The sequence below is a fragment of the Lates calcarifer genome, linkage group LG17 (assembly GCF_001640805.2).
Source record: "Lates calcarifer isolate ASB-BC8 linkage group LG17, TLL_Latcal_v3, whole genome shotgun sequence".
In the NCBI taxonomy this organism is placed as follows: Eukaryota; Metazoa; Chordata; class Actinopteri; family Centropomidae; genus Lates; species Lates calcarifer.
This window is the reverse complement of record NC_066849.1, coordinates 17,061,781-17,085,943: the sequence shown is the minus strand read 5'-3', so window position 1 is coordinate 17,085,943 and position 24,163 is coordinate 17,061,781. Positions and strand designations below refer to the sequence as shown.

The window sequence follows — 24,163 nt, the reverse complement described above, 5'->3', positions numbered from 1 at the left end:
ATTTGATACTTTTGGAGCGAAACCTAAATTCGTTCTGATGACAGACATTTGGTAAAAAAGCAGCCATTGTGTGGGAATAGCCCATGAGTTAAGTAGTTGCTCTTTGATAAACTCACCAAATAGAAGATGTCATTACAAAGGAATGTTCATCTCCAAGCTAGAACCACATGGTTTCTATCCATGTCACGTTTGGCTGGTTAGAGTCCAGAGTAATATATTAAGAGAGCGATAGACAGAGAAGACAAACAAGTGCAAACAAGTGCAAACATATGTTTCTGTTTCTAGGTGGAGTATTCACAGAGAGTTTCTCCTGTTTGTGCCTTTTGGAATTTCAGCCTGATGTAAGTTTGACCATCAACACATAAACAAAAGGTCTCATAAACAGCCCTGATTTAATTAATATGTTTATTTTGTTAGATATTTAGATTTAGATATTTCAATGCCTTATATTTTAATCTCAAACACAACAATCAAATATAGTAGATGTACGTGACATGTTTCACTCCAAAATGAGATGTCCTTAGATAGATATACAACCCCTCTTTATATTTAACACCAAATGTCAAGTCTCTGCTCTATGAAATGAATTTATAAAGGTGTGTTTCTGTGTATATGTGTTTGTGTGTTGTGCTGTATAGGCATAGTCATACCAGTAGCTGGTCCAGTGATGGCTGCAGGGTGACATTTGCCGACTCTAGTGTCACTTCCTGTCTGTGTAACCACACCACCAACTTTGCAGTACTGATGAATTATCTGGAGTCAAAGGTAATTTGTGAGATGATTGTGTTTGTGAGATGTAGTGAATTAAATCGCACATGCTGACTTTGAGGTTGCCTGAGAGAACAAACTACTTTCAGTAGTTTACCTATTGAGAGTAGTTTGAAAGCAGTTGTCATAGCTTCTTGTGACTTCTTCTTTACCATAGAAATGATTACTACAATTTACAAAAATCTAAATTTTGTTCATGTGAAATCAAAATCTTATGATCTCTAAAATTGTGGATATGATTGCAATACACTATATTAACCAGCAGGTGTCACTCCCAGTGTATCTATCCTGTTGAAGAGTGCATTAGTAGAACTGTTATTTCTCTCTATTCAAAGTACATAAAAGATAATAAAATTAACAAAAAGTAAAACCATCAGCAGCACTTTGATGTTTCTAAATTATACATTTTAACAACATACATTTTTTCATCTGATACACAAATTCATCTGTGAGGTGGGAATTCAGTGTCTTTGAGAGAGCATCAGGTGGATCAAAGCTGTGATTTTTCACTTATGAGATGGCTGCTCTGGCCAATCTGACACTATTCTTCTTTCTCTCTCTTTTTCTCTCACTCGCTCACACAACTGTCCTACCCTCCTATCCCAGTGGAGTCCTGAGGAAGAGCTTATTTTGACCAAGCTGACATTCATTGGCTCTGGCGCATCTCTATGTGCACTGGTAGTGACCTTGATGCTGTTCACTGTGCTGGAGTGAGTGATTTTCCTGTCCCACTTACCTATGATGTTGCCATACTTGCCTGGTTTCTGTCTGTTTGAGCCCCTGCACACAACTCAGTCTCAGCCCCTATTTGTGTTGCTAAATACTGTTACTAATACAAAGGTTATGTTTTAACAGTCATCTGTTGTCAAGTGCAGTTGCTACAGTACAGTGAAAGTGGTACTGCTGTAAAAAAAAAAAAATAAAAAAATAAAACAATTACTGTAAATATGGTATATTCACCTTGTGCACCAGAATAGTAGGTAAAGTGGTACAGCTGCACAAGGTTTTGCAAGTTATATAGAAGTAAGAAACGATGGTAGATGATTTATATATACATATATATATATATATATATATATAAATTTCATCAATCAATCAATTTCAACATTAAGTCTTTAATTTGATCATTTCTGTGCCAAGAATATTACAATTGTTAGCCATTTTAATAATGTTTTTCTTATCTGTAAAAAAAACCTCTCAAAACCAATTAAACTGATATTAGTAAAAACAAGAAGACAAGATTTAGGCATACATACATGGAATCTGATCAAGACTGTTTGAGGTAAAAGCCAATCCTGTTGGCTAATGAAGGATTTTCCAGTATGTGCCACTCTAATTGCATCAATAGATAGAAATTAGTTCTTACGGTTATCTAAGATGTGTATACATTATATTGTTTGTATGAAATAACAGGTAACCATCTATAAACTTAATAGTATTTTAAACATAGCCATGTTGAAATTAACAATCCATTATGTGGTTTGATGTGGCTGCATACACAAAAAAAACAACAAAATAACTGATTGGTGCAGTAGTTGCTCATGCTCTGTTCCTAAGGCTGATATGAGTATTGACCAGTGCTAATCCAGTAATTACTGTTGTCTACATGTGAGTCCACTCTGAAGGTTTATGGTAGCATTCTGCAGCTGTTAATTAAGATTAGGGTCACTGAGGGATCACAGTTAGCTGGAGAGGAGCTGTTCATGCGATTTATGACTATCCTGAAATCAGAGAGCGTAGCCATGCATTTCACACACATGCTGGTATATGATGTACATGCATTTGTGTGCTTAAATACACACACAACACACCCATCTCCATGCTCACACACCACACACACACACGCACACATACACAAAGCAGAGGCATACATGTCTACAGATGCATGCACAATCACATTTGAAATTATGGTGGTCAGAAGCAGTGATGCAGATATGAATTTAGGCTAAATAGGCTGAACCTATCAGGAGGTAATGAAAGGCTCTTCAGTTCATTTACCTCTCTAAACTATAGCTGTTTCATTTATGTTAACACCCTGACATGGAAACATTCAACCTATTGATGCTTCAAAAAGTTTGTGGAAAAAGTACATAGCTAAAAATCATATGCAGGGATTTTGATCTCAACGCACCTATACGTGCTCGTACTAACGTGTCATAAAATGTTCTAATGTGAATCCTTAAATGCATGTTGCAACCCAAAAATAAACATCATAACTTAAACAGTTTTTTCCAACTGTCCTTTTTCCACGAACTTTTTGAAGCCCCCTCGTACATTACATAGTAAAATTGTATCTGGTATCAGCCCTGCAGATAAACTGATCATTTTTGTTATCACTGTATCATAATGCTGTTACTTATATTTCATTTAAAGGCAAGATCTGCCAAAAAGTTTGACACTCTCACCCTATCTTTCCATAGTATCCCCAAATCTGACAGGACGTCCATTCATAAGAACCTGTTCATTGCTCTGATCTGCGCCCAGGTGATCCTGCTTTGCAGTGGCTCGGCCATTCACAACAAGGTACAGACAGACAACTAAAACATCTGCTTTTATTTCACAATGCATAGGACCCAAGGGCAGGCTATGGACATTTGAGGGTGAATGACAAAAAGTAGGACAGAACTCGTTTCCTGACGGTTGATAGATACATGTTGGATTCTATAAAACTTTGCATAAAGAATAGATTGACAGAAGTAGAAAATGGGAACAGCTTAACAAACGATAACTGTTTTGTTTAGATACAAGGAAGTATGTTTTTTTTGTTTGTTTGTTTCAAATAAAATCTTAACTATTGTTTTAATAGAAATGTATGCCTAACATTGACAATTATAGGAAGATTTTCACAATAAAATAAACTAACCTAATGGCTGTTAAAATTTTGTCTTCCTGCACATTTAAATGTTAACCCCCAGAAATGTCTTTTTAATAGCTACCTTAATAAGATTTGAAATCTGAGACCACACTGAGGTTCTTTGCCATTGGATCCGACATAGGTGACCACTGCTGTCATGTCCATCAACCAAAATGCAGTCTAAATGGTCACTCAGTGACCTGTAGTTGGTTTGACCCCTGGTCCTTTAACCCCAGGTCATGTCAGGGTGGACTGTACCCCTGCGGGCAGATGACTACTTGTTAGGAATTTATCAAATGGTTTCATATATGTATTTTTTCAGTTTGTAACAAGGTTTTTTAACAGTTTTGGCCAATCCAGAGCCATTAATGTTAATGTTAAGGTTAATTAGTCTGAAGTGCTTCAGCGTTTTTTCCAGGAGGATGGTTCAGTGGTAAATATTATTATTGTTGGGATTGAATCTGTGGTTTTTCTACTCTCCTGTCACTGGCAAATTTTTGATGGCCAATAACATCTACTACAACTGATTTTGTTTACATTGCTCTCTTCATCTCCTAATGTTAATGTCAGACTAGAATAAACACAATTTATTTTCAACATATTCCTTAGTTTATATAATATAAAACTATAAAATTGCTTAAATTGTGAAACTGGATTGTGACTAAGTTTTGGATTTGAGTATTTTGTTAAAATAAAGTACATTTCCTAAAAGCGCACATTAACAACTGTAATTGATGAATTTGGAATTTTAAGTGTTATAAATGGGATATTAGTGACCATTGCCACCTCATTCATCACCCATGATCAGGAACTGCCCTTCAACAATCAATCAACAACATGTAGGTTAACCTCTGACACTTTGTATTGGTGTTTCAGGACAGAGGCCACACCTATCTTTGGTTGTCAATTGAAAAATGAAATGTGTCAGATCCACTCTGCCATAAAATATTCTGCTTGATCATTGTCGTATCAATGAGTAATTTGTGATTTTTGCTTTTATGTGGCGCACATATCTGTATTTCTGAAAGCCTAAATGTTAAATGTTTTAATTTTCAAAATATCGTTGTACAAAAAAGGAACACAGCATGTGCATGTTTAGATTGTAGATGCATGCTTGACATTTCTATAGAATGTACAGTTTGTCAGTGCAATTTACTTTGGGTTACCACAACCCTCCTTGTATGTGTGCAAATTTGCATTTGGTTTTTCTAGGCAGAACATTTTCCACACAAATGTAGCCTTCCAAATTGTGTAAATGCAAGGCAATGTGCAGTAGACCAATCCTACCTCAAGTACATAACCAAACAGGAGACAGGCACACTTTTCTGATTATGCTTATGACTGGTTGGACTGGACTGGACTGGTTTGTGGCACAGGAATTGAGGCTTTTTCTACTTCTTCTTGTTATAGTGTGTCACACAGGAGCCTTGTCTTGAAATGTGAAATGTGATGTGTTTCTGTTCGCACGCCTGTACCTGTGTTTTTGTAGGTGGCGTGTACACTTGTGGCTGCACTGCTTCATCTCTTCTTCATGGCAGCATTTAGCTGGATGCTGGTGGAGGGTCTGCTGCTGTGGAGCAAGGTGGTCGCGGTCAACCTAAGTGAGGATCGACACATGAAGTATTACTATCTCATCGGCTGGGGTAAAATGGCTTGACACAAGCCAGATCATTCTTTTCACATGTGTACGGTGAATGTTGTGATGGTTATTGACACCTAATGATAAGGGACATGTTAAAATTACATTATCAGGTTGTTTCTTTGTGTTAAATGTTATTGGAAATTGATATAGATCTAAGTTGTACGAGGCATATGGATAATACTTTACCTAAGTGTAATTTATTTATTTATTTTTTTTTTTTCATTTTTGTGGCCATTTACATGAAAGTGCTCTTATACTGTAGCCCAGTTTTCCCCTCCTTTCTACCTTTTACTCACATCCCTTCTTAATTATATATTACTTGCTGCTTGTATTCCTCTCCTTAATTCTCCTTCTCCTCTTTTTTTATTTTTCCCCCTCCCTCTCTCATTGCCTCCCTCCAGGTCTGCCGGTGCTGATCGTCACAATCACGCTGGCATCGGCCTCAGGCAAATACGCAGCTGACGGCTACTGCTGGCTCAGTGTCCAGAATGGTGTTATCTGGGGTTTTGCTGGGCCTGTCATCTTCATCATTATGGTCAGCAAATGAAATCATAAAAAACTAGGTGCATTTAGCCATTGTGTACTTGTAATTCTCTCCTGCAGTGCTCCACATGAGGTTACACTGCAGAAGCTAATGCTACCAGTAACGTCATGATGTTTCCCATTAATGCTGCGTAATGCTTTTTAAACAACAGTTGTTTAGGACACAGGTCTCTGTTTCATTATTCTTTCCTTTCCTCTCCCACCCACTATCTATCTATATTTCTGTCCTTCCTTTTCTCTTTTCCTTCCCTGTTTTGATTTGTATTTTCTCTAATCTCTCATATCACCTCCTCTCTACTCATCTTTCTGTCCATTTGCCTTTGCCTCCTCTCATTTCTGTATCCTCCCATTTATTTTCAGGTAAATATCATGATACTGACACGGGTGGTGGTCATCACCATCTCCACAGCCAAGAGGAGGTCAATCATGTTGGCCATGGGCACCAGTCCTGTCGAACAAGCCTATGAGCAAATCAGGTACTAACCACAAGGAGGTGCCATTTGTCCTCTTTTTCAAGATAATTCACCTGGGCCACAGGCCTTGGAGCAGACAAGCTGTAGTCACTGGGCATCAAATAAAAAGCAGCTGGAAGATTTTATATTGGATTTGTCATTTTAAAACAGCAAGCCTCATTTATCAAACAAGATAGGAATACATTTTGAATGGATTGCATTAGTGCTGTACATATAAAAGGCCACAAGCTTCAACTACCTGTAATCGTAAAAAAATCTCAGGGCTTAGTGCTTTAGTATCTCTGAGTGTTGTCAAGATTAAAAAAAATATTCAAATAAAGGTTCTCAGATATGTTAGGCCGGCACTGGCTTTTTTAAATTTAAAAGCTCTTATTGACCTGTCATTTTCATTTAGTTCCAATGCACTGACATGGTGTTATTTCTCACACATCGCATAAATTTTACATAATTCATAAAAACTGGAAGGTCTTTTCCTGAGTCTCTTGCTCTAGTAGGATTACATTTGATTTGAACATTATTAATGTAATAGAAGAAGGGGTGGTATCGGTTGTAGTCATAGTGATGATATTAATATATCATTCCAAAGATTATGGACGCATTTTAGGGGGAAACTCTGAGAATGGGTTGACGATGTATGATACTAATGTAAGATATCATCTCTCAGCAGCTACAGTCTGAAATTAGCAATACTTTACTTTCCTTCAAGAAAATCATATTGATTAAAACCCTAATTCAAATATTGATATTCTAAAATGGTCTCTCTGGATGGAAGAATTTCTTATCCCTTGCAACAGTGTGAATTTTTCCTTTTTAATTTTATATATATTATTTAACCATCTAATGCTTATTGCTTCCTAGGACTAAATGATAATGAAAAAATACAATACCATAACTGCAATATTTTGGATTTTTGCAATATACAATGAAATGGGGAAAAAAAAAAAAAACAGAATTATGTGACTTTTAACCTCTGTAGCTCTGTATGCTCCATATAACTCCACTTTATCTTTTATCTTTGGAGTGATTGAGAACGACTGCACCTGGTCATTAGAAGTGGCAGTGAAGAAAATTTTATTCAATCAGCCAAAATAATTGCATGTTATTTGTCAGATTCTGTAAGTTCACTCATGAAAAAGTTAACTTGTTTTAATACAGAGGTACACAGCTTGTTACATTGTGCTCTTTGTGACTATTGCACTATGATATCTGTGTAGAGACAATATCTTACTAATTCCTATCACCTTTTGCCTTGTGCTTCTGATTGTTGGAATTGAGTGAAACCTTGCTGCGTGTGATCTGGTGGATTTCCTACAACAGGCTCGTATATGATCCTATCAGTGAAAATCATGTTTAAGTGTATATATTTTTTCACTACCTCAGCCCACCGGGGGCTCACAGTAGGTGCTCTATGAAGGTTTTCAAAGCAGGCCTTGAACCATTTGGCACCCCTGGGTGGCAGGCGTCTTGGAAATTCAAACACATTCCTCCGCTGAATAAACTAGGGCTCGCCGCCCACCATGTCACACATACACACGAACACACACACAGCTGGTGTGGTTTGGCGGTCACCTGAGCGGGAAGCTAATTCCACTCTAAACAGAATTAAGGCAGATTTAAGGTGGGAAGTTGTCACCCCTTGAGCCTTCCCAGCCGCACAGTGTTGTATATGGAACAACCAATCTGCCAAAGCCGCTCAGTTTTGTCCAACAAGAACTGAAAAAGTTGAGAAACCCAGAACTGAGCTCAGGACGATCAGGAAGGAACGATAATTTTTAGGGAATACTTAAATTAATCTATTGTTCAGCTCAGTCAGCCAGTTCTATCTTTGTGGCGTAGTTTCTAATTTCATGTTTGTGTGCTTGCTAATATGCAAATGTATATGCTTGCATTATTGTGTTGTAATTTTGTTTGTGTGTGTTGAGCACAGGGCTGCAGTGAAAGCAGTGCTGGTGTTGTTGCCCATCCTTGGATTGACATGGCTATGTGGCGTCCTGGTGCCTTTCTCCATTGTCATGGCCTACATCTTCATCCTCCTCAACTCCCTGCAGGTACACTGGCACACACACACACACACACACACACACAAAACACAGGATTGGAACTTATAATTACTTACAATTAATTACTTATAAATGCTGTATTTTAATACAAAGACTAATACTAGAGAAATTATACAAGCAGGAGTGAACAGGCATTTTTTTAAATGTATTTATTTTTTGAATGTGAATATACTTTTGATTTAAATTGTGAAAAATGACCACCTGCGCTTTTTGAATTACACAAATCCAAGCATGAGTTGCTCCCTGTTACTTTTAGCACTGTAACAAAAAGCTTTGTTTTGGTAACCAAAATACAACTTTTGCTGCCTAAACATTCTTGATAACAGCCATCCATCTGTTGTGATAAAATAGCAGCTAAAACTTGTGAGCAACTTATAAGGAACTTACACTGTTTATAGACTTTAAACTTGCTTTTTTTCTTCAGTGAGAAACAGAAAGGTTTTCTATTATACATTGTAATTCTGCCCTTCTCTGGTGGTGAGGGTACACAGACTGTCAAGGTTTTTATTTGTCAGTGACAAGGCTGAGGCAGAAAGGAGGAAAAAAAGAGCTTCGGTCTAGCTTGTGTTAAGCAGGTACTTCATTTTAACAAGGGAAGTCAATTTGTATTGTTTGTTTTGATTATTTCTGCTTTATGTATTCAGAGGTCAGCATTATTGTTATTTGTGGCTTATCAGTGTTGGTTTTATGCTTTTAGTGCTGAAATTCTTCAGGTTGTTTTGTCACAAATTTTGAGAAATTAATACTTTTTATAGGTGCCGTATAAAGTTTATAATTAAATTATGACAAATCCTGCCACAATTAGTAGAAATAGTTGCAACTTTGAGAAATATTGGTTTTCACATAGAAAAGGAGTAACATTTGCATAGCCTCATTATCCACTGCACTGCAGTGATGAGGCAGAAGGCAAAGACGAAAACATGTAATTCTGTCTGCGGCAGGGGGCCCCAACTTACCCAGCTTCCCCAGCATGTGCAGATCCACCGTTGCAATTTGTAGTTGTCTTTTAATCAGCTGTATCTTTAATTGAGCTATATATTTAACAAGAAAATCAATAGAGGTTTTAGCTGCAGTCTGATCATTAGGCGCGGCCCCTCGGTTGCCATAAATAGTTTCAGTTTCCCTCTCATATCTAATTATTTTTTTTCAGTGTCAACAGTAATTAACACAGATGGTTTTTCTGCACTCTTATTATACGACTGCACTGTTTCACATGTTAACACATAATATGAATTTCTATTGTGTTTCATGACTCTGTCGATCGTTGTTTGTTCAGCTGGACACCTGTCTGTCTGTGTGTCTTTGTGTTTGTCTATGTGCCTAACTGGTCTTTTACCTTTCTGTTCATTCGTCCTTCTGTTTAACTCCCTCAGCACAAAACACCAGACTATTGATTAATTATCTTCTTTTATACGGTCTGTCACATAACTTGTCTCTTTCCTTTTAAAATATGCTGTGCCGGTCACACTGTTAGGAAATGAAACAGCCAAATGCTGATGAGGTATTTTTATAAGATAGAATATGCTTATAGGTAAACCCTGGTAATTTCTCTGTTTGGATATGGGTGATTCAGGCAGTTTTATGCACAGTCATTGACAGTCGACTCACTGACTTTTGTAGGTCATAACAGAATTGGCAATAAGATGTGTCAAAATGTGAAGCAATGCAAAGCCAATGTTTCCTTAATCCCTACGAGTAAACTCACAATGCCCCGATGGTGTGATTTACATGACTGTCATTACACATGATACTGTTTCAACCTGTTCCTCAAGCATATATTTTTACCACATGCAGTTTTGAGAAAATTCCAACACTTACCCTGTGCAATTCTCCCACCACACTCGCCGCTGCATTGCTTATCCCATCCCTCAGTTATGTATACTGCACAAGACAATAAATTGCCAAAAAATAAAATAACCAAAATTATTTAGCTTGATTTGCAGTCTGTTTGTGTGTTGATGGGGTTTCTGGGTAGCTTTGAGAAGCTCCCAGTAATAACCAGCTGCTCTGGCATAATAGAGCTGCATAGAGTGTCTTTAAAAAGCCTCAACAGTTCAGGACACAATAAGAACCCTACTGGGCTCCAAGCTGCTCCAATGACACACTCTGTTGACCTCACTCATTGGGGTGTAGTAACACTTAAATTGGTAATCCCCAAGAGCCTATATGTTTTAGGAACATTTTGATATATCCTGAGGTACAGTACTTATTGCTGTGCTGTGTTTCAAATAAATGGTCAAATAATGCAAGCATGTAACATTGGTTATATGCAGCTATGATACCTCTGTGGTGCCACTCTTTGCCTTTTCAGCCACAACAGTGACAGGATGGCTTCTTCTGTTTGATGGGTTGTGGGTTATCCCATAACCTTCCATTTGGTGTCATCATCTCCATCTGACCAAACACCAGCAAAACTAACGATATTCCCACCAGCCTCAGCTGTACTTTGTGGTTAGTGCTAATTGGCAAATGTTAGCATTTTAACATGTTAACTAAAACAGTATACATACCAAGTATCAACATGCTAGCATTATCATTTCGAACATGTTACCATGCTGTTATGAGCATTTAGCTCAAAGCATCACTGGGATTTTGTACAGCCTTTCTATAGCTGTTAGCATGGCTGCAGACTCTAAGGAAGGTTGGTCCATGGGCCATTTTTTCCTTTTCCGTAACGATCCTCTTAATACGTTAATTAGACCATGCATTACAATAGATCACTGCTAGACAGTGTGCCCTTCTTCAGTGCCATTGATCCCTTTGGGAGGGAGAGCACAGTTGAACATAGTCCCACCATAATGGCTACTCATAAAGATGACGAAATGTGTGAAACCTTAACAATAATGCATGCAAAACCTAAGCTGGTAGGCAGGAGATAAAAATAAAAAATAAATCAATAAGAATGTTCAAGTTTTTTAAGAAATCGTTTTTTATTCGCAGCCGTTGTATTTTCAATAGGGCCAGCCAAAGCAACATAAAGCTTAAGCGGCAAGCCTTTACTGCTAAATCAATAAAACAGATAATGTTGACAAACCTTTTTCATTGCACCCCCTGATGCCCTCCCGCTGCTACTCTTCCTCCTCCATCCCAACAGCACTGTCTGAGGTGTCTCCACTGTTGCTGTTATTTCTCTCAATAGAGACTTAAGCAGGCCATTATGAGCACACATACTGCGGACTTGGCATAAATGCATGCCTTCTGCACTGAACCAGGGTTTTTGATTCTTACTCGTGTTTTGTTAATGGATGGCAGATGGTGCTCACCTCGAGTGAAAGTAGCTTCTAGGACACATCTGTATCTATTACATTTAACAACTTCACCATTGATGTGTAGAGGTTGATAAAAGTTGTTTGTGCTTTGACAAAACAAGAACACAACAGAGCATGGTTCCTTTTTTCTTAACTAGTCTGTCGTTATTTTGTTTCAGAATGTTACAATAATACTCAATAGTCAAACAACCCTGTGTTTCAGGAAAGGTTGAAGTCATTTTTAAAAATCTTTTTTTTTAACAGATTTTTGACAACAACATGTGGGTCTTTCAAATCATTGGGTTTTTAGTTGATTCAAAAGCCCAGTGACGGTGGAAATCACACTACAATGTCATGTCACGTTTTATTTCGAACAAGTGCATCAGTTGCGTTTATGTAGTTTGCATTGGACAGCACCAATGAAGTGCATACAGAGTTTTGAGTGGATATGCTGTTCCCCTGAGTCGATTCTAACTTCCTACTCTAAGCCAGCAGTTTTTATGAACATCTTCACCATAAATACCAGCATGCCTCATCTGCTTCCTTATCAAGCTAGAGATAAATGGCATGGGGTGCTGTGTGTGTGTTTGTGTATGTGTGTGCATGCACGTGTGAGAGAGAGGGAAGGGGGATGGGGGGGTAGCCTATAAATCGCTCCACTCTCCGTCATCCAATCTCTAGGCAATGTCATTCAAAACCCGCACGCTATCCATTACCTGGGTATAATAGGCTCCTGGCCATGCAGTGTCCATCTTATTATTAGCCCATAACTTTAAACTATCAATAACTTTGAGCTGCAGAGGGAGACAGTGGGGAAAGGAGGAGAGGGAGAAAACAACAGAGAGAGGTGAAGGAAGTTAGGGAGTCGGAAAGAAAATGTTAGGGTAGCGATCGTCCTCCACAAGTTGTTGAGTGCAACTAAGTCTGTGTGGTTTGTTTTGGTGACTTTCAGAGAATTTATTTGTCAAGAATGTATCCTTTTATTTCTGTTATGTCGGTTTGCTGCCTGTTGAGGGCAACCCTGTGCCTTGTCATTACAGGGTGGAAGTATAGAGGAATCAATGCTAGAATTTATCAGAACCATTGCATTCATGTTGCATTAAGGTCTTTTATATCACAGGAAATGATGACAACAATGTTTTCACTTTTCTTATGAAATGAACAGAGTGGCGAGTGGTAATGAGATTTTACAGGCATTCAGTAAAGCTTTAGAAGTGAAATTTATCATTTCACCCAAGGTTAAATCAAACTTTAGAAAAGTAATACTGTATATGTCTATGAAGAATGCAGTAGTTGTATATTAGTTTAGTAGTTCATTATCAAAAGAAAAGCGTACATAATGTTGTCATCATTTTCTGATCTCACCAATTTAAAGTGATAGCACATTTTTAATAAGCATGTTGTGAAAGAATGGGTCTCTTTCAGGTTTATGTAAGACCTTTCCAGAAAACCAAGCAAATTTTGTAAATCAGTATAATTATTTTATGCTTCATCTGAACATTCCACTTTACAAAATTTACAAACTGCCTCTCATATGTCAGAGACAGCACTGCATTACAGAGACAACATTGGCAACACTGCATCTGTACTTCTTTTTTCATTTTCATGAGGTTATCTCTAGTCACAATTTTGAAAGTGAGGATTAAATTAATGCGCCAATTCACGATCCATAGACATATTAGATGCCCAATTACAGAAGAAAAAATTGATTGGAAAAGTAGCCTTTTACCTGAGGCATAGATTTAAAGCAGCTAAAGGCTGCAATGAATATTGTTTCCATTGAAATGAATGCAACTTCCCCTGAGTTCCATAAACACACACACAAACTTAGACACATGCGCTTGACAAGTGGAGCATGACATCAGAGTGTATCCAAGATATAGATATGATCAATAGAGTGTTGCTCTGCTTATTGATTTTTGCCCTATGGGAGATTTGTTGTGTGAGTAAGCAATGCTTTTACAGCATGTGAAGTGATTGTTTGAGGAGGGGTGATTTTTCTTTTATGTGGGGTCTGTAGCTCAGTAACTGCAAAACTGTAATTCGTACTGCTGGGGTATGGATACAATTAGGAACAGGAGTCAGTGGTTCTATACCCAATTTAGCTTAAAGCACAGAGAGCGGCATTATCATTGTCACATAGGAGTGAAGTTAGGCTGATATATTAACAGGAGTTTATCTGCCGTTTATTAGATATTACATTTCAGCAGGTTACGTCAGCCACCTCTGATATCTCTTACCACAGCTGGAAAAACTGTAAAATCTGAAATATTATTTGATCACATTTACATATTTAGTTTGTCATTGAATTTCACCGACCCTTTGTGTTGGGTGATCATTTAATATTATTATTATTAATCAACATACTGTGCACATCTAAGATGATATTTTTCTACTTCTGCTCAAAATAATTGATTCAGAACACATTACGTTACAGAATCAGTTACTGAAGTTCTTGTTTTACTTGTTCTTGTTTTAGGAGACTTTTTCTGATGTGTTGGGTTACCCTGCTTTATAGAGCTCTAAACCAACCTAAAGTTCACAGTCAGGTCTTAATGAATTGTTGGTCCACTTGCTCTTTGAGCTATGAAAAAAATGTTCTAATGTTTACTTTCCACATAGTTAGTTCTCAGCCCTGCCCTGCCCCGAGTGTTTACTTGTGCTAATGATTGATTTATATATGCTAATGACATGCCTTAATTTTTAAGATCAAAATTGATTACAAAAGATTTTGACAGGGAGGACAAGTCAGTGATCTGTACATGTTTCATTCCTCCTCTGTTTCTTGGTTTCGGCAAACGTTCAAAATAACAAAAACATCTGTGAATGAGGACTGATGATTTTTACGGGGAGCTTTTATTTAGGTATTTAGGCCTTAACAGGTGGTAGGCAAGAGTAAAAACTTTCTTATATACTATAAGTGGAAGAAAGTGTGCCCTTAATATTACCTTGACTCAACCTGCAGTCTTGAGGCTCTAGTAAAAGCTAGCGTAAAGCCATCTCCATACTTGTTGTTGAACTAGAGAACTAAATAAATCACATGTAAGTGGATCCATATTGGGGTCTCTTTCGCCTAACATTGTTACTTATCAATCAGGTGTGATTTGCTGTTGCTGCTGTCTCGTAGCAGCATGGTTCCAGTGTCCTAAAAAGCTAGTTGATAAAAAAACATTCCCTCTACAAATCATAATTTCAACCTTTACTTTAAGTCTAATCCCATACTGTCCAATATAGAATTAGGGAGCATTCACTATTAAATTGGTCATGTAAGAATAAACTGCAAAAAATCCAGAGATCAAAGGCGAAGAATGAAAGAGTTTTTGGCCGGCATGTGCTTTGCATAAGCCAGAAGCCTCCCAGAGTTGATGGTGCAGTTTGTGTATTTGTGTGTGCGTGTGATCCTGTACTTCCAGTTTCGACCAGTGTGAATTTTTTATGTAATGCCCTCATAAGTATTGTAAATGTATGTGCGTGTTTCCCTGCGTGTGCATGTGTAACCACTTGTCACCACTACCCTCATCCCCCTACAGACCAGGGAGTTAGAGGTTATTTTAATTTCTCATTTGGCAGAAGAAACAAAAACAGCAGAACTTGGATCCAGTTTCTCAGTCAGGCATCTCCACTCATGTGGACTTGCACAACTGGCCCATTCAACGCCAAATTTTTCCTTTCCTGTTTCCCCTCCCTATTTTTTTTTCATGCTATACCATGGTGTAACAGAGGCTTTGCCGATTTGTTTAGGACTGATGCTAATACTCCTGTAAATGAACTGCCATAGATGATATCTTGTTAATGTTTAGTAATTTTTTGTTTGTTTGGATTTTTGATGTGATTTATTTAATGCTAAAAATGACAAGGATTGCCCCACAGTGTCATTGCTGACAGGGTGGAAAATTAAGGTCATCAGCTACATTACAACTATTCAGTGGCAGGAGCTTTCTGCCAGTACATAAGAGATTAAGCAAAAAATATAATGAAACAACAAAATGAAGCAAAAAAGGCATCACAATATTTGCAGTTTTAAATGTTAACTTGATGATACCGAGTATTAAAAATCATAAGAAATTTTACTATGAATTTTAAATTATTTATGAATTCTCACCGATTCATAGGTATGAATTTTGTGAAAATCCTTGAGAATTTTGTTCACTGGTATTTTGAAGGTGTTTAGTGTTATGTAGGTGGATTATAGTAAGTAAGTCATCACAAAAGGAAGAAAAAGAATGTTTTTCATTTAAATGCCCCATATTGGCAAACCTTATATCAGTACAACCTCAGTTGTAACCCAGTCCCTGCTGCCTACTCACTCACTGTACATTCATACAAACACATGCAGGAGCATCTCACACACACATGCACACACTCACGGCAGACCTCTCACTGCCTAGATTATGGAGGGAAATGTTTTTCATTTTGGGTTGTTTGAGAAAGCAGGAACCATATTCCCATGTCATCCTTATTCAGAGTCTGCTGTGTCTCACATCACACGCAACTTAAAAACAACAGCCATCCATCCCAGTGGAGTGGACTTTGCTGGATGTGGTGGGACTGTACGCAATTCTATATAACATGCTCTTGTCCGAGGGATAAGAGATTTTTTTAAAGCAAAGGCACATTTTATCTCTTCTCTGTACTTCATGTTATCAAAGTTGGCTACTACTACAAACTGATAAATAGGGAATAGTAAGAATTTTAGATGACAAAATTACACTTAATGTAATTTAATTTATATATATATATATACACACTTCTCTCATTTATACTTGATAATCTTCATAGTTACTCTACTACATAGTGTTTTAAATTCTTCAACACTGAAAAATACAGCAGCTGAACTAAATGAACTTGTAATAAATCTTTGACATACTATGCATGTATTATTTCACATTAACAGTGGCCTTTTGTTACAGAAGATGATTTTCAAATGCTTGGAAGGGCTAAAAACACAAACTGTGAGGGTGATGAAAACTTTTAAATTAATGTAGTCATAGGTAAAGTCATAGAGATTTATTTATAAATCCATATTTTAATTAGTGTCTTAGATCATTATGAGGTGGGTTTGGGAAAACAAACAAATAAATGCATGACATGATTGTTAGCATTTCCTTTTTACTGGGAAAATAACTTTCCCTTTGAAAAAGAGTCCACTGTTTGCGTTGCATCCTCAATTACCAGCCGCAGCATTAAAACAATATTCAAACGGGATACCAAGGTCAGCACTGACTCCCACCACGCTTCTCTGAGATGGCACTTATAATGAGGATGTAGCAAAGCTTTTTAAAGTAGTATATTTATAGTGTGTTTTGTCTCAACTTGTACTTATTTTTTCCCTTTTGTTTCTTTTCATCTTTTGCTGTATTTTTTATTTATTTATTTTTTTTAATGGTTGAACAGTATTAACATTTGAGCTCTGTTGCACCTACTTGAGGGGAGGATTTCTTACAGACAGAGGCTTAATTCAAGTTATTAGCATCAAGGTTTTTGTATGGAAAAGCCCTCATAGAAATGGTCACCTAAGTACCCGTGAAATTAACTGAAAAGGAGCCAGTGAAAGAAGCTGTTAAAAAATATGAACCTTTAGTCTCTTCTACTGTAAATATTAAGTCTAGGAGTGAGGAGATGGACTGGCAAAAAATGAACGTTGCCGTAATTCAGATTAGGAAGGACTGACTTTTTGGCGGGAGGGGGGTTGGTGAAATAGTATCAGAGAGATCAGTTTTTAAAAACTAGCCTGGGAAAATAAAGCAGTGAGAATAATAGGCTTCCTGTCAAAAGAGGTGAGAGAATTCCTGTCATTGCTCATGCCGGCACCCCTAAGACCTCTCCTTGTGTTAAACCTGCTGGCATTTATTTGCCTTAGAATTACCTGCCAGCTCAATTTAGTAATAGCCTGTGTCATAAGAAAGCAAACCATCCCTTTTGCCCCTGCCCAACCATACCTGTGTGTCTATACTTGTGTGTGGGTCTTTGTGTGTATGTGAGTGTGAAGGAGAGAGAGAGAGAGAGCGCGAGCGACAAAGAGACTGTGCACTCTTATTTGCCTACATATTGGACATTTGTGTTTGTATTTTCATCAACGCTTTGATGGATTTAGTGATTTGTGTGTCTGTGGTGTTATGTTTGTGTGTGTATGTGTGTCAGCGGACGTGTTATTCCATCAGCTGACTACAACTTTATGACCTCACTCCTTCACATGGCCAGCCAACCCACACAGCTGAAAGTATCAGGAAGAACTCTTGACACCCAAAATTACCCATGTTGAAACAATGACCATTCTATTTATAAGTTCACTGCCTTGTCTTTTGTGTTCGCCTACACCACTTCACATGTGTGTGTATCACTGATGGCGGGTGGTGACTAGGTTAGGGATAGTCAGGGTGTCCCTTATCCTGCCACGTTGCACCAGATCTGTAGATTTGCCCGGCTTTGATGTATACTTTGCGGGTAATTAGTGAGAACTGGGTCAGCACAGGGCAAGAAAGCACAACCCTGTTGTTCTTTTAGTGGGTGGGTGGCAGGTAGGTGGGGCTGAGGAGGGGGTAAGGGTGTCGGGAGGTTAAAAGCCTGTCAAATATCAGTTCCAATTTACATGTGAGCCATTTTCTTTTTGCCGTGTTAGGTTAAAGCAAATAAATGCTGCAGTCTCTCTGTCTCTCGTCTTTATTAACAGATGGAAAATTTGCATTTGCTGTGTTGTGTAGCTTTTTATCAAGTTAGATTACTAATTACTTTAAAACTAGTTTATAAAACAAGAGATTTACCTTGGGCTGCGGTTTTGAAATGCCATGTTACATTTTTATTGTCAATCTCCTGTTCAAGATAGTTTATAAAGATATACAGGAGACAAATTACTTGTAATTCAGTTAATTTGAAAACTTAATTTATACTTAATATTTACTTTATTAGGTTTGGTCAGCTGGCCATTTGGATCAGTTGTCTCTCCACAATAATGAGGCATTTATGACTGACAAAAAGAGGTGGCCTACACTGTACATGTAAAAGTCTGTAATGTCTGGCATTGTGAAGGCCTGTCACACAATTTGAATTGATATGTGGACTCTGTGATAATACCATGGACCTGCTTAAAATAAAGGTAGAGAAACAAGCGAGATAATACTGCTGTTTATGAATGAAAAGCTAGAACACTGGAGAGATTAATTTTGTAAATACTCCTTAATTATTTCTGTTTTTAGTTTAAGTTTAAATGCTGGGGAAGACATGAAATACCCCTCATTGCTGAGAGGCCACTGTCAAGAGTGCCAAGCATAAATTACATTTAGGTCCTCACCAACAGAAAAGTCACGGCACTATTCAACCTCGATTCACTGATAGCCACACGACTGGCATGAGCAGTATATCCCAGCCAAACCCAACCATGATGCAAAGAGTTAATTTCTGAAATAGTCTTTAAGAATGACTGTTTGAAAATAAAATAAATTATAATTTTACCAGACAATTGAGTGTGGCAGTAACTGTTTAAGTATGACAAAGGCCGCTTTGAAATTTGATTTACAGTTCTAGACTATAATCAAGACTACTACCTGTGGACATGGGCAGATCATTAACAGTCCACTCAGGACAATGTAAATCCCATGCAGTGTTGATTTATGGGCAATGTGCGGAGGTGTCTGGGGAGCAGGGCAGCTATCTGTGTTTTTTACTACTAATACAGCATTGTGTGAAAGTAAACAAAACAGTGGCGATGGGAGCTGGAGAACAACAGCTCTGGCAGCAGGACACTGATTGGGATGTTGATGTTGATCGCCCCAGTTGGCCTCTTGCCCTTCCTGCTGTGGCCCCTGGCTTGTCCCCGACAGATACCTTGGGCCATTTCCTATGCACGTCAACTCACGCAGATATACACTCTTCCCGCTGAGTGTTTACAGCCACATGCTGATTCCTATTAATCTGCTTCTCATCTGGGCAGGGGGGAGGTGTGGGGATCCTGGAGGGTTTGTGTTGGACTGGGAGGCCAGTGAAGGTGGGTAAAACATTCACACACGCAACCTGAAAGCCCTGTCTGACAGATTGCACCAGGCCTGGACGACTTTTTACACTGAGCAGATGTGGTCTCCCACTTGTTTTCCTTAGTAATTATCCCTCATTAAGTGAAAGCATGTGCCAATCAAACAGCTTGGAGAGCCAGAGCAGGGCCTGGGCCAGGGCAGAGAGAGAGGGAGGGAGGGAGCCAGAGAGACCTATAGCCTCATCTCCACAGTTTTTGAAAGCACAGTGTCATTTCAGAGTCATTACTAGATTAAAGGCAAGCCTTTCTATGGTGTGAGAGAGCTGCAGCAGCTGCAGAACCAGCATTATTATGGCTCATTTGACTTTCTAGTGGAAACAAATTTGATGATTATCACATTTAACACTTGCCATGTTCAATTAAAGCTTAATGCCATGTAGACTTTTTAATCTTAAAAGGGCCTTTTGCTGTCATTTGCCGCCTTAACACTGAGGCATATTTTTTAGAGGTTGTTAAGTGTTACTTCAGAAATAATGAATAATATGTTGACGTGTTGGTATTTTGGTTTATATCTTAGTGAAACACAAAAGTCTTCATTCCCACACTGGGATTACTGTTAAACTAATACACAAATTTGGTTCATCAGTCCGTCTGTCGTTTCATTAATGTTAGTTTGTTGGTTTTAACACTTAGGCAGCCACTCTTAGCCTACAAGCTGACAAAAGGAATTCTACATTAATAACATTAGTAACATTGTGAAGTCAAGTCTACCAAGCATCTTTAGCTTATTTGTGCCCTCTAGTTGTTATACAAAGCCTTACGCAGCTTTAAGTCCATACACAACTTACTTTATAAATTCTCTATCCCTTATGTAAATATAATTTGGATTTTGAAGTGTGACTGTTAATGTGGGGAAGGGCAAACTTCGAATCTTGCAAATTTTTTATGTAAACTTTGGCAATTTTTTTTTTTATTTTTTGCAGTGATCTGAGTGAAGGAGAGTTATTGCATTTAAAATGAACTGATAGAAAATGATGGATGGAACAGATTTCTTTTTTCCAAAATCCATGTTTCCTGTCATGCATTTCAGACAGTGACAAAAGCACAAGTGATCCTCAGAACAAAAGGGGGCTGGGGGAAAAGAGACAAGTCTCTTCCAAAAAATAAAAGAGAGAGAAAAACAAAACAAAAAAAAACAAAAAACGAAGATATATGAAGTCTTCATGTCGATGAACTACCATTCATTTTCACTTTGAAGTCCTGCGAACCGTAGTGAAGTGTGATTGCATGTGACAGTTGCCGAGTCTGCCGGTTTATCATGATGGATACACCTTGCCACTGTGGTGGTGCTGTAGCACATGTGTACACGCGTGCGCACACTCAAGCATGCACATGCATAGACAAATACAGGGATACAGAGACGCATACAGTAGAAGTGCATTTTTAAAAGCTACAAGATAGAAGCACACAAGACCGTGACACTGGAGGTGCATGGAGTTGTTTCTGCATTGTGAGGATATTTTTCTGTTTGTAGCCATCCGTTATTGTATATTTAAAAAAAAAAAAAAACACTGACAGGCAAACTCCCTTGAATAAAAAAAAAAAATATTATTGCTCACAGTCAGAAATATTTTGTATCTTTTTAAAATACATTATTTATTCATATTCAAATAATGTATCTGTAGACAGTTGCATCCCTAACAAATACAAGGTCAGATACAGCAGAATAAGACAGAACACCCATTGACAATTCACGTGTCTAAGTAAGTGAGGGATATTCTCTCCTTTTCTCTGTTTCTCTCTTGTTCCTTCTCTCTCACGCCTACATGGACACACATCACACACACACACACACACACACACACACGCACACGCACACGCACAGACTCACCTACACACTTCTTGATCTTGACACATGCCATTAACCTCAGCTTGGCTCACCTCAGCTGGGAAACAGGAGAGCAAACGCATCCCATAATGGAGCCTGGAGCAATCTTTTTCCTGTTCTGTACCCAAAAGCAACTTGTTCAGACTTTGCATATTGCATCCATTTGTCATTGTTAGTCAAGGGCACTGCAACACAGTCTTGTCAGCAGCGCAGTTTTAGGTGTTCTGTTACTGTGCGTGCGTAAGGTGTGTGTGTGTGTGTCTGTCTGTCTGTCTGTCTGTCTGTGTCTGTGCACATGTATCTGTCAGGTGATTTTAAATTTGTTTTCATGCCTATAAATGTATGCATATGAATAACTGGACACATTGCACAGCACCTCAAAAAGAATAGACCAAGGGCAAACATTCCATTGTTCCCTTAGTAAAGTACTCTTTATGTGAAACATTATGCCACATATTTGTTTCCACAGGTTAGGTACACTTGTAATTGAAAATGGTAGGCTAAGGTTTTGTTGACGTACAAGTGGCGGACAGGCAAATTTCTGTCCCAGCACTATTTTAATTCCTTGTCACTTCAGCCCCCTTTTTCTTGTACAGTTTAGATGCTATGTTGGACATTGCTTCATCACTGCTTGTTTACTCTTTGCTGCCCACCTTTGTCTGCAAGGTGCACACATGCTGCTGTGTAATGCAGTGTAGATTGTGGTAGTTGAATATTAACTGAACCTGTAAATAGCTTATTTGTGCAAGCATTATATAAAAATATGTCTGCTATGTGCTGGACTGTGAAGCATTTTAAATAGTACAAAACCTAGATTTATCAATGGAAGATTTCACAGGTTTGTAGACATTGGGAGATATTTGTGGCACTAATGATACTAAGAACTTCTTAGTTGGGGAAAATTCCACTGTTTTTTCTCAGAACTGTGTGTGTCTGTTTTGTGTGTGTATTTCTGTAAAAGTATGGCTCTGCACATACAGTATGTCTGTGTGTTGGCTGTGTATTTAAAACTGTGTATGTCTGCATAAGCATATTTTTGTATTTGGTGTGTCTGTATGTGAGTTTAGGTGGAGGGGGGTAGGCATTCAAGATTTGCTTGAATGTAGCAAATATTTGGGAACAACTTTTGGACTTTACACCAGCTGATTTCCTACTTGAGGATAAAATCATTTCGTCCAGTTTACTCTGTTAATTAAATGCATTCATGTTTTAAAATAAATGTTCTCTTAACATGGTTCAGATTAAGGCTTTGTATGCTGCAATTAACAGAAAGTTGTAAGTATATAGTGTGTATGGGAAGTTTTTGTAGATGGATTTATCTTCATATATCAGAATGTTGAAGTGTACCCTATTTATATTGATATCTGTGTATACACTGATATTGTATCCATATTTATATTTATGCATAGTGCATATGGTAGTGTCAGTAACCCGAGCACCTTATGTACGCATGTGGGTCCATGTGTACAGTTCCTAAAAACCAAACCCAGTCCCCAGCTGCTGTTTCTCAGGACTAGCTCTCTTCCACATTTTTTCCTTTCTGTCAGTGGAAAACTATGTAATTAGAAAACACCCTGTGAGATTGACAGCCGGATCACATACAGCTCGACAAGGGGGCGCCCCAGAAAGGCCCATTGGATACCTAAGTATTTTTAATTAAACAGTTCTCTGTACTGGCAGCGTGCTTTCCCTCACCAGTTCAAAGACTCCTGCTTTGACCCATGTGTTAAAAGTTTGTATCAGTTTTCCATCGCTCTGTTTTGCTTGGCGCCTAAGACATGCAACCCTAAATTGTCTTGTTTAAAAGCTAGTTTGTTTACAGTTCACTCTCTTTCTCGTGCTCTCTTTACCACCCCTTCCCCAGTACATTACCACATGTGTGGAGTGTGATCAGGTTCAGGGTGTAGTTACCCACTCCCATCAGTCTTGCAACAAACCCAGTTTGTGTAAATACCTTGAAATTTAGTTAATTTTACAGGGAAAAAAATTAAAGTTGTATATTAGGGAATGAACAGCTCCACCACACAAGTCCGTCCATCACCCCCTCACCCTCCTTTATTCTAGTTTATTTAAACGTTAAAACAAGTAAAATAGAGTGCTCATCTGTTACTTAGGCGCTTCATCAATAACATTTGTCCGTCTGATGTAAAATCAATATGACACACACTGACACAATGCTGGAGCAATGGCAAATGTGCCGTCATTTGTCATCGACTGGCAATAAAGATATGTCACAATTGATTTTACCCTCCCTCCCCCCTCTCTCTCAATCTCTCGCGCCTCTTCTCTTCTTTGCTCTTTTGCAGTAGCAGTTATAGAAAAAAATAAATGAATGTTATTATGACTGAAGCATGGTCAGCCTTGCCAAACTCAATTAATATTACAGCAAGGGGCTGTAATGATTTGAGGGCCTGTGTGTTGTGTTTTCATTGAGATGCCCTGCCAAAGATGTTAAAAAAGAAAAGAGAAAAGATGGATGGATGGTTGGGTGTGTTTGTTCTCTAGGGGAATAGGTTTTGTTTTGGCCTCCACTCAATATAGATGTTTTTAACAGACTTACAAACTCTTCCCCATTTTTTTTCTGTTTTGGTTTTCCTCTTAATTCCACTTTGGGTTTAACTGCTATTTTGTGCTCCACTATGAAACAAAAAAACAATTCTCAGTAACCTTGGACTGATAGTTTATGGATCTTAAATCATGTTTAAACTGTAAGGAAATGCC

At 38.1% G+C, this 24,163-nt stretch overlaps 1 protein-coding gene across 1 annotated transcript in view; it reads left to right on the top strand.

Moving 5' to 3' along the window:
* The window catches only part of LOC108881212 (adhesion G-protein coupled receptor D2), an 84,800-nt gene that overhangs the window by 9,130 nt on the left and 51,507 nt on the right, over nucleotides 1–24,163 (top strand). The window contains 8 exon segments of the mRNA XM_018673058.2: nucleotides 286–341; nucleotides 639–765; nucleotides 1,375–1,478; nucleotides 3,189–3,291; nucleotides 5,112–5,265; nucleotides 5,666–5,799; nucleotides 6,168–6,283; nucleotides 8,208–8,328. Of these exon segments, the coding sequence (XP_018528574.1) occupies nucleotides 286–341; nucleotides 639–765; nucleotides 1,375–1,478; nucleotides 3,189–3,291; nucleotides 5,112–5,265; nucleotides 5,666–5,799; nucleotides 6,168–6,283; nucleotides 8,208–8,328 (915 nt within the window).